This window comes from Nymphaea colorata, chromosome 1 (assembly GCF_008831285.2).
Source record: "Nymphaea colorata isolate Beijing-Zhang1983 chromosome 1, ASM883128v2, whole genome shotgun sequence".
Lineage (NCBI taxonomy): Eukaryota > Viridiplantae > Streptophyta > Magnoliopsida > Nymphaeales > Nymphaeaceae > Nymphaea > Nymphaea colorata.
The window spans coordinates 36,580,596-36,592,479 of record NC_045138.2 but is presented as its reverse complement, the minus strand read 5'-3'; the positions used below and the strand labels follow the sequence as shown (position 1 = coordinate 36,592,479).

General features: G+C 40.1%; 1 protein-coding gene across 3 annotated transcripts; it reads right to left on the bottom strand.

Moving 5' to 3' along the window:
• Positions 1-1,589: 1,589 nt before the first annotated feature.
• Positions 1,590-5,879, bottom strand: LOC116262028 (F-box protein At2g32560-like). Of its 3 annotated transcripts, none has more exons than XM_031641040.1 (6): positions 5,511-5,879; positions 4,202-4,832; positions 3,686-3,765; positions 3,118-3,296; positions 2,539-2,613; positions 1,590-2,292 (listed from the first exon to the last, which is right to left on the bottom strand). In XM_031641040.1, exons 2-6 carry the CDS (start codon positions 4,781-4,783, stop codon positions 2,105-2,107), a joined length of 1,104 nt encoding a protein of 367 aa, XP_031496900.1. In that variant the 5' UTR covers positions 4,784-4,832; positions 5,511-5,879; the 3' UTR covers positions 1,590-2,104. The 3 variants fall into 3 exon arrangements, with proteins under 3 accessions (XP_031496900.1, XP_031496908.1, XP_031496892.1); XM_031641048.1 differs by having other exon boundaries at positions 5,527-5,879; XM_031641032.1 differs by having other exon boundaries at positions 4,202-5,879.
• Between the last annotated feature and the right edge of the window lie 6,005 nt (positions 5,880-11,884).

The window sequence follows — 11,884 nt, the reverse complement described above, 5'->3', positions numbered from 1 at the left end:
TTCCATCCAACTCGTGCCTAAGCTGGTTCTATTCTTTACTGGTCTATTCTAAGAAGGAAAGAAGACGTGTTTTTGGTCTGCCTTAGTTGGTTCTCATCTCCCACATGCTTCCAAATCCCTTTTTGTTTTTGAAAGCGGTGCGGAATCCTCAAATCGAGTGCCTTCTTAACTGGGGCCATCAATAGCCAACGCATTGTCATTAAATGTCTTTTATAATCTTTTTTGTTTTTTTTTTTAATCAGAGGGTGTTTCTGGTGTGATGATGCTGCAAAGAATTAGCAGATTGCATCATAGTCCCAATAGTATTAATTGGCCGCAGCTCGTTAATCGTTTCAACCGGAGGAACTCGAGAACACATCTGTTGATTGGAATTTGGAAGGCCAGTCAACAAATAGAGAGGAAAAAGAAATTGGGTAAAAGAGACGACCAAACCAATTGTGTTTGGGATGCTCACCGGCCGCATCCTGGACTTTACTTCGCCTGTCTTATATTTGGGTTTAAGTTGATTAGGGTAAACATGTCTATGATAGATGATACTGTTGCCCTGCCCCCGACCTTGATGATATATGATTCAAGGAGTTCAGACGACATGCCACCTTTTTAAATATTAGATATTGTTTCTTAGAATTTGCTACATATGAAGGCACAACTTTCTGGCTACTTTCAACTGAAGAACAAAAGCAAATGCCCCTACAATATGTCAGAGTGTTGCTTTTACGGGGTAGTAGTTTGCAGCAAATGAGAAGGTTCTTGTCAAAAATTCAGCCAAGTTACAAAAATCCCAATTAACAACTCTTCCCTGTTCTGTCTGCTCACACGCTGATCCGGGTTTTGATGTTTTGCATTTTTAGACACATTGATCGTTTTGTTATTTTTATGAGGCACCATCAAGAGTAAAATTATAGGCTCCTAAAAAGAAATTTTAAAGAAGAAAACCGATTAGTTATAGCATAGAGTTCATCCTTCAGAATGCGTTTGCAAGGAACATCTCACTAGATAAGTCATCCATACTCTCGAATTTCCCAAAGCAATGAACGAATATTGCTTTGTAAGACTCTGCAATTTACGAGACCGAATTTTCTTTACATGAACTTATGTAACTGAAGTGAAAAGATTGCAAGATCATCGTTATTACGAGTAGACATAATATTATTAACATTTCGTTCCACTCATGATTAGATACGAAGATGTACAAGTGTTCCTTCAGCATTTTGCACAACTGCCTATAAGATATGCATGCCGAACAATGATTTAACAACAATATTTTGGTGGACTAACTCCAGAATTTACCAACACGATCCTGCATTACTTTTATTGATAAGCTTGGTAGCTTCGGCAAGAAGGTTCGGACGCCAAATTATTCCTATGCAAACTTTTTAGAAGTAAATTCTGCCACTAGTTCCATAGATCAAGGTGTGACAAACATCCATGACCAGTACAACTGAACAGGAGTCAGCAGGCTTTTCTCAGCTAATGTGTGCAACAAATTCATGCAAGCTTTGACATTTCTACAAACACTTCTTGCAACGTCCTAAGTGATAAACCTATAGGACAGGTTGACTGATCCTCAAGAAGGGACACGCTGCAGATTTACAAGAGCTTCCACTTCATATGAAACAGAGAGCTTCAGCATATCTTACTCTAACTGAACCTTCAATTACAATATCCCATAACTTCAGGACTATTTGATCACCTATGGCAATAATTACATCAGCCACTAGGAATATTCAATTTGAGAAATATAGTACACACAAATTTGCAGTATATTCCAAAAGAGAGCAGACAAATCTACATACAAGTTTGCAGTATATTCCACAAGAGAGCAGACAATTCCGCTCAAGTATTGAAGGAAACACTAATTTCACGAACTCTTAAAGAATGATCTAATGCTCCCTTTGGAAATTGCTACTGTTGCTCCTGAATCTGATCTTAATTTTACCTACTCATGGATAGTAAATATAGACATGGGATATATAAACTTCAACCAAGTTGGCTTCTCCAATTGCAAGTTTGGGGGGGCTCCTGTTTCCCTGACAGCACTGCAGCCACTTGTGACCAAAGGTAAGTAACTAATAATGCAGTTACAGGCTGAAAACTGTGACATCTATTCTAACACCTCATTTGGCCATAGCCGCTTCCAAGTGGATATTTCTTCCTTGCTCTGCAGCTTCCTGATCCCACCATAGAACCCATCTGTCTCATTCCCTTCTTCCCTGTGTTCTCTCCTATTGATGGCTGCTCGTCGCCACCGTGAACCAGGTGTATACTGGTTGAACTCCAATATCACAGTATCTGCCAGCATGGTTCCAGAATGCAAATTGTCACACAGATGCTCTATGGATAGTTTTTAGAAGGAGTGTTGCCCGATTGCATGCAGGTCTTTCAATTTTTGCAACCAGAAAATGAAAAGTGTAATCCAGATGCAAAAATTTATGCTGTGACCAATGCCAAATTCATGGATTTCTATGTATTGACGTCAAGCCAGGGAATGGTTAACCTGGCTCATAACTTGAGAAGAGCAATACAGAAACTTCTTACCATTTACATGGCAACGGCAATTGTATTCATTTCCATCGCATGACTCCAAGTGACCAACAATCCCATACCACCAGCCTGTGAAGAAACAATCCACAAGAGACCATAAGTCTTATACAAATAAAACAACAAAGAAAATTGTAGTATGATACTAACAAAGCTTCACTTCAACTGGAACCATTTCATTACGGGGAGGATACCATACATTCATGAATCATTTGTAAGGTTCTTAACAACTAGTACCAATCAGCCGAAGAAACTCACAGGACACCATAGTTGGAAAAGTCGCCTGAGTCTCAAGCCACACTTCCAATAACAGCGGGGGCTGCATTTGGCCTAGCACTATCGGTGTTTAGCCTGCCAGCTTTATGATCATTTAACTGATCTCTCTTTTTGCCGCCAAGATTATGATTATTAAATATATGAAAAGTGGTCCCAAGTGCCTAAATGGATGGAAACAATACCACGTCTCATCCTATAATAGGAAACAATCAAATCCACAGCAATTAAAAGTACATGTATCAAGGTACAGCAGATAGTTAAGCATCCCTTTCATGTTTCAGAAACAAACAGGACACATACCATAAGGAAATTCTTTGTTTCTTCTCCACTGAATCTCAACATGATCGCCGGGCTGCAGATCATTTAGACAGTCTGATATGTGAAGATCATGGGCAGGAGTGTCAACAGGAGGTGCTCTTAATCTCTCCCACTGGACTCCTTCCTCAATCACAATTGTTCTACGCCCATGAGGTGGGTACCTACAAGAAGAGCAGATTAAATTAACAAAATCTGGCACCAATATAGTAACTTTATGCAGCAAGAAATTCCTATGATATGCTTTAGCATTATTAGGGCCTTGGTTCAATTACTATCTTCCAATTTGGGCAAACTCGATTCATGCAAAAGACGAAGACAAGAAATCAAGTACTAAGACCAGGTGAGGTTAGTTGATCATAGCCTGACACAATGCATGCCGCAGGTAGAGACACATATCAGGAACTGGTTCCATAAATCATTTGGTTAAGGTCCTTTCGTCATTTTTATAAAGAAAAAAACGACTCTCAAGACATTAGTGCTGAAATGCCCGAAGTAGAAAGTCAATCATGCAAACTTGAAATATAGTACCAGATCAGGCTAGTAAAAGTACCTTGCGTGGAATGTATCAGTGTGACAATCGTAGCTGAGTTCGGCATCATAACAGGACAGCATGAATCCAACATGCCCATGCTGTAGGTGCAAACGCATAAAAAAGGAAAACCTTCACGTGAGTAAACAATTAATATTACAGAATACCATATTGATATGAGAAAAAAAAACATAATTCCAAGAAACAAAGCGTTCGGCCAAATTAATGTAACCCCAATTTAGAACATCTTATCAAAAGCCTGCCAGCAATTGCCAGCTAAATGGAGAAAACTCCATCACCTAGTAAATGCATGACCACTAAAAAGATTTCCAAGAAGCATTGGAGCACGTCCACGTTTTAGCACACACAAATACATGTTTCGTTTTCGTCTCATGAAAACATTGATCAACAGATAATCCAAATATTGAAAAAAAAAGGGCCAATAACTCAGACCTACTCAACCTGTACAAATAAGCAAGTCCATATGAATTAGGAAATGTAAAAACAGAGTTCCAGACAGCAAATCCAAAAGATTACCTCTCGATTATAGACTTGGGCGGGGAACCAGAACTTCCCATTTTCAAGAGACAGATACCACGACTTAATCGAGTCGACCGGCAAGGAATTCTTCAGTCTGCCACCGCCACCATCAATCTTTGATCTGAGCCATGATAAAGGCCAAAGACACGAAAGGCTGCCCATCCATCCTTTCGACCTCCCATCGTCCAGAACACCCAAACTCTTCCTTGCTGTGACATAGTACTGCCATTCCCTGAAGGCAGCTTCTCCGATCACCTTGCCCCACTTGTCCTTCATATGCCTCTCCCACAAATGATCGCTCCTGCATCTGTCCCTCATGGAACTACAAACTGCAGCCATGTTACACAGCCCAGCAGGAGACAACCTCCCCAGAATGGATTCGAGAACCAATTCAGGCAGATCAAGGACCGATGGTTCCTCCATGATCTCCTCGACGCGTTCGGTCCTTGCGGAGATCTTTTTCCTCGTCGATCTCTTTGAAAAGAGTACGAAGGGAAAGGCAAAAAGAAGACTGTTCATCAACAACTGACCGCACAAACCAAACAATGCTTGGCAGAACAGCATCAGCAAAGGTTTCATCTCATCCTTGGTGCAGACATGTGAACGCAGGAACCGCAGGGCCAGAGGTCTGAAGAGCATCAAGAAAGGCAGGTAGGATATCAAGAAGAAAAGTATCACATAAAGGAGATTCCTAGAGATGCTGATGATTTCAATGACGGGTTGTCCCAAAAGTAAAAGATAGAGCAAAGAGTCCAACAAAGAGTGCTATTACACCAGGGTACTTGAACAAAAAAAGAGAAGGAAGAAAAAGTAGGAAGCCACTGTCAAAACAGTGGAAGAATCAAGGCCTTCAGTGTAAAGATAGACTTTCGTTTATTGGGATTGAATCGTGGTAGAGGGAAAGATAATGCTGATTGAACAAAGCAACTCTCACTAAAAGGTCGATCTTTTTAAAATACTACCATTCAGAGTGGACCTAGTCATTAACAAAGAGAAAGGAATATTTGGTCTCTCCCCGCCACTAAATTTGATTTGGGAATACTTTCAATTTTATCATGCAATGAATCGGGGAACCTTTAGATCCAGCAGCACTATAACCCCCACAAATGCTGGCCACGATAGACACAGGCGGGCGAATTCTTTAACCCCCAGAACCTTGGGTTTAAAGAGGCAAAAAAGGGCTTCCACAAGCAAATAATGGTTCGCTTCTAAAAGAGAAAAATGATAAGAGAGAGAGAGAGAGAGATGAATTCCAACAGACAGGGGTGATCGGGGTGATGCTCCACTGACAAAGAAAACCGGATACCTTTTTAAGGACCGACCTTTTGTCTCTCCCAGAAGGACTTTGATAAGAGTTGCTTCCAAATTTTCGAAGGAGAAGGCCCTGAGATTTTGTGGAAGTTCCACCTTTTCCCTTCCGGAAGCTATTTCGCAAGAACGGCACCACAGATTTAACAAATAGATGGAGATCCTGGTGGTTGGAATCGTATCTGGATTCGGTATGAAACCATGAACAAATCTGGCAGGAAAGCCTGTGATGAAGAAAAGAAAGGGAGGAGTGGGGTCCTGCCGTCCAGACCCTCACTGCTCCCACCTGATCTTCACCACAGTCAGGCGAACCTTCCTCCCCCTCCCTCCTCTCTTTTTATCTTTTTTCTACCAAACTAGGCCAAACCAGAATTCCCCAACGCCTTTTTATCATCCAGCCAAATTTTGTGGGCTCGTTTAGGCGAACCAGAGCCACTCAAACCTGGTCCCTTCTCCAGCCACCACCACCAAACCTGTCCACAGCCACAGGTGCTGAATGGTTACACTCAATTCTGGTGTTGAGCGCAGCTTAACCGTTCGATACAATTTACTCAATGATTGGCCATCCAACACCCTGCCCATCTTCTTTTCATGCCCGTTCCCCACCAATAGAAAAGAATATGAGACGATAGACTTGGAAAGAATTTGGAAAGAAGCTTTTGCTCTTTTCAGTTATTCGGTAGCTTCTACATCCCCACTTCTATTAATGAGAAAATTCTTTGCCCACCATGTATCTATTTTAGATTTTTATTTCTGAATTTCCCCTCCCCTGAAGGAGGAGATCAATTTAGGCTGTGTGCATAAATTCACAACCTTTCCTATTTCTAATTTTCCTTTTAACAAGTTCAGAAGAATTTTAATGTGAGTTCTTAGACACAGCAAAGGTTAAACTTGGCTTGAATTCTTAAGATACGGTAAAAATTAAACTTTGCTCGGCGCTTTCCTTCGCAGAACACTGTATTTTGCATTTTCAGTGGGACCTGAGTCACGTCGAACTGAAAACCTTGAATTTCTTTTTGAGGAGTAATGCACTTGAAGAGAAGCATGTCAGTCTCTAATGGAATAGATTTTTTTTTTCTTTCTTGCACGTAGGGCCTCGTTAGACCCGCTTTGTGCCAGGTTACGGCAATCTTCAGGTGCGACTGAGATAGATACTACACACGTATAGGGTGTTATAGATATATATCTGCTTTGTCTTCAAAGTTCAACGAACCCAGTTCTTTTTCTTGTAATATCATTCTTTGAATGGAATTCAGTTACCAACGGACTAATCATGTGGCCTTGCCAGCCAAGATGGTTTGGTTTCAATGCAAATAGCAGGTTGGTTTATTATGACTATATCATTTCCTAATCAAAGGAAGACTTCTCAATCTCTCACGCACGCACATAGGAACTCAATTTTGTGGCCCGATAAAGACATAGTCCGATAAGGAGTTGGGTTCGGGACAGGTCGCAGCAGAGAGAGGAGAGAAAAAATTATCCGGTACAGAATACCTCCACCCTGCAAAACACTATAAAGAACGAGCATCTTTGTTATCGTCTCTGTGTCGACACCTCATTGGAGTCTGACACGAACCAACATGAAAAACAGAATAGGTAAACGGAGGATACTTAAATAAATAAACAAAGACTAGAACATTTTAGTGGAAAAGGACATGGAAACAAAGTAATATTCCCTAAATCTTTATTTGGAACCTTGGTCAAGGCTGTTTTTGGATCCTCCAAATCTTTGGTGACGCTTTTGTAAGGGGTGAGAATGATGCCATAACAACGTGGTCCTCCAGTATATTATATCTTAGTCTTAGAAACAAGAGACTCTCAAGGGGGCTCAGATATGCATGGTGTCAATTTCTTGAAATTCTGCATGAAGCTGCAAAAAATAATGTAAGACGAAGACTGGTTAGGTTAAGATAAGAGTTATAATATGGGCTACAATTTTAGGCCAGGTTGTGTGCAGTTTCCTTTTCCCTTTCTTTTTTGGCTGTTAACAAGTGGAACATATCAGTTCCCTTTTTCAAATGGGAGTGGGCCTACGTCATACAGATATTTTCATTCTTAACTGATGGTAAATACCCAAAATTCGATACTTGCCAAAGAATTCCAACAAAACTTGTTTGTTTTATCAACAACCAAAGTCTTCAATTTTATTGGAATAGATAATAGGAGATTAGGGAGAATTTGAAACTCTTAAGAGTCATCTACCTAAAGATTGGGTTAGATTCATAGAACATTAGTTACAGTGTTGCATGAATCTGCCTCAATCAGGTATGCCTACTACTAAAACAACTCCTTACACTACCTTCCAAGCTAGGTAAATGGAGCCACTTGTTCAGCATAAAGATTTTCAGACAAAAAAAAAACACAAATCTGCTACCAGATTTGCATCCAGTAGTGGCCTTAAAGCGTAGTTGGTCTGGCTGGGACAAGTGTCATTACAATCTTGGTGCCCATGAAGCCATGGTGTTGGCTGGAGTTACCTTTTTTGAGTGGTGTTGATGGATTTATAGTTGCACCCAAGTTGGTGAATGCTGTTCACGAAAGTGGAACCAATTCTATGGGAATTATTAATGGATTGAGGTAAGTGTGGGGCAGAGAAAGACAGACTCGTGTGGACCTAGCAATGTCTTGATAAGGGCAGACACCATGCAAAGTAAAGGTGAGTCTGCCTTGGCTCCATGTAGTGGATTTATGTAATATGTGGCTTGACATGAGTCACTCGTTGAATAAGCCCCTGCACTAGGCAACACCTGTCTTATTCTAAAGGCACCGTCCCCTTATCTCTCAACTAGCCCATATGACTGTGACTGGCGTTCTCTCTGATATTCAGCTCATAAAGTTTTTGCTTTTGCCAGTTTTTAGTAATTGGCACATGGACTTTGAAAAGATTGAGCTTCTTGGGGATCTGACCATTGGGCCTTCTACCTTGTTCATATTTATTCATATGGTTTTATATTAAATTTTTGGCGACTCCCAACTAATTTGCTCCCACTTCCAACCATCAAAAAGTTTCTTATTGAATGTTGAGTCTTATAAGTATAAAAGGTATGTTGACCATAGGTACTTCATACGTGTACTAATACCAATAATGAATCGTCAAAGCATGCCAGTCACTGCAATCTAGAATTTATGGGGGCCGGGCAGCAGAAGAATAGAATTTCTGCTTACTTTTAATGGCAAATTAGATCATGCTAAGCCATGCATGTAAAGTTTGTTCTTCATAAAGTCCACTTTAGACTTTGAATCATGATTCATGTGAACACCCATCACTAATACAAAGCTCGAGTTGGAAACCATCACAAAAAATTCGAAGAAAAAGCTTATAATCACATAGATACGACAAGTAGTCAAAGGTGTGATCAGCCGGAATCTGCAGGCTACCATTAAATTAACATCGAGTTCATTGAACCGGACTGACCAGCACGGGAGAAAGCAGCTCAGGCCTGTTCTATGTATGTTCATTATCTTATTATATAAGTTAAATTTTAAACGGATCCATATAAACCCTTGATTTGCATGTGCCTGATATGTAGACTCGGGCCCATAATTAGGTCAGATACCATTCATCAAAGCCAAAAAGGGGTGCTAAGCATTTTCCATGTGGGCTGAAAGGAAACATAGAAAATATGAAGGTGGCTGTAGAAAATAAGAAAGTAGGTGCCGGTCCAAGCAAAAGAATATGAAATTCAGAAACGCATCACACCACGGACGGCATTATCCAATTTCATCTTAGTGATCGAGCAGGTTTTCCTGTTTTCTTGTCAATTAATTGGCGCACTAAATTCACATCATCTTCTTCACGCTTTGTAAGCAACTATGAGAAAATAGATAATGTTTCCGGCTGAAATGTTTTGCTCTGTTGTGTAACTCCTAGATTCAAGAAGAAACGTGTCTTTGTGAAAACCTCTTTAAAAAGGGTATTTGGGAATTGATTCGCAGCTCACTCCCTCTTGTTTCTGGTGGATGTAAAATGCCCATTTCCTGTCTTTTTATTCTTTTAAAAGAAATTATTAGTTAGGATTTTTTCCCAAAAACATTTGTTCAATATCCTAGGTGTTCAGTGCTTTACACCCATTGAATTCGAATACGTGAAACCCTTTTTACTCGAATTTGAAAGGAAAAACCTGATCTTCAGCAATACAGGCGTGTAAGATATTTGCAATTGCGATTTGTACAGGAACCAGACATGTCAAGGATTCCGATATGTTACATTATTAGGGAAATGAAAACTTAAACAAGAGTATTTGTGTTGTGCTCTTTTGTCCTGTCCTTCTGGCCAGGCTTCTAAAACTGAGTAAAAAGTGAACCGTACAAGATATGTCTCCCACATATAATACATGGATAAGCAAGACCCCATGTTTTCAGGATTTCATAGTTTGGATAATTGTACAAAAATATCCTAACATGGTTCCTTTATAAGCAAGAATTATCTGGATTTTGAGGCTTTATCTTCTGGCACCATCATCTGAAAATTGAGTTAGAAATGTGCACATAAACTCTGAGAGGACGACTATTCATCTGTCGAATGACTTCCCAATGCATATCGCACCTCATTGATGTTCACAATGGTAAACCATCTATACGTGTTTTCTGAAACCAGTTTCATCGAGATCTGTGTAGATCGCACTTTACCACAAAATAATACTAATCCGAGAAAGACTCCCAAAGTGGTGCGCACTTTCACTCCCAAGGTTTAAGTAAAAGAAAGAAAAAGAAAATGGTGATGGCGGTGGCGGTGGTGATTAAAAAGGGATGAAGGAAGAGAGAGGTAATAAGCAAAACGCGGGGAACAATACGCACCATCTTTCCACCTCATTCCTTATTTTAAAATCAACCATTGCTGCCATTTTCCTTCTTCCTTTTTCGGTTTCCTCACAAGGTTGCAGTGCAATCTAATAGCGTGCAAATGGCAGCACAGCAACACGTCCATGGCTGTCCAGACTGCAGAATCGACACCAGCGAACACTGAGATGGCATCTCAAGGACTGAGGCATAAATTTGTAGCGGCCATCTATTCTCTGAAGTCTGAAGGAATGGAAGACTTGAACGAATCTATATTTGGGAACTGTGGTGGATCTTTCCGATTACCACCTGAATCTAACCCCCCAGTTAGTCAAAGCGAGGACAGGACATCTAGATTTGATCAATATTGCGGCGAGGACGTCCGGTCATGATTTTGCATTTGAATCTAGCAGAAATATCCAACTATGATGGATATCCAGGTACGGTTATTCGGTAACTGGTCACATCTGCCTAATTGGGTGAAGTATGAGTAGCAGCTATGCACCCATATGTGGGCAATCATCAGGGACGCCCTTCATTTCCAATGAAGGAGTTTATCTTTCACCCACCAGCCTTGATATCTGCAGAACATGCATCATCGCCATATTGCTGCTTTGCAGAATCACCACGCAATTTGACAATTGACCAGATCTCTCTCTCTCTCTCTCTCTCTCTCTCTCTCTCTCTGTGTGAACCTCTTATTATAATCAATTAGGCTAGGCTGCAAAGATTTGCATGTGGTATGGGAAGTACTCATAAAGATGTGTGCAGGTGGTTCTGGGGAAATTAACCTCAGATGGTGGACTCGGATGCAGTTGGTGGCACATAGGTTTGATGCACCGCGGATGATTTACAAATGCTATCTGCCACATTTTTTTTTACTATTTTAATATTTATCATCTTCTATATTTAAAATTATTTTTTATAATATTAATTTATGTAATAATATTTTAAATTCATGACGATTTAGCTGAATTAGTAAATCAAAATCGCATCCGATTAAATTTCCATTTTAACAAACTGGTTATGTGCCACACCAAAACCGAAGGTAAGATGCAACACTTGGGTCGAGCGCCCAGCTGTACGGTGAACACACCTCAACTGCCACACGAACGTGCAAATTGATCAGATTCAAGACAACTAAATACTCCAAATAACAGTAGTTAAGAAGAATATTATGTTTTTGGAATATATGTTCTAAATATACATACTTAAGAACTTCTTCTTGTTTCAAAAACCATCATATGGCTGTAAAGTGTAAACGTTTACCTTTTCAATGTAAGGCTTAATATTGCTGACAGCGCCAAAAAATAACTCAAATACTTTACATGAGAATTTTTAGAAAAAAAGCGAGGCCCATCTAAAAATATCAAAATGTGAAAGTCACCCTGCCCTAGACGTCATAAAAGTTTTTACGACATAGCCAACCTTCTGTAGCATAATGAAAACACGTTCACGTCAAGTTAATTTTCTTTATTTTTACACCCTAGTTTCTATCCATCCATCTGTAAAACTTGCAAAATTTATGTTGTGAAACGTCTGAAAGAACGAACTAGCACACGACGGAGCTCTAGTGGCTCCAAATTATACCAT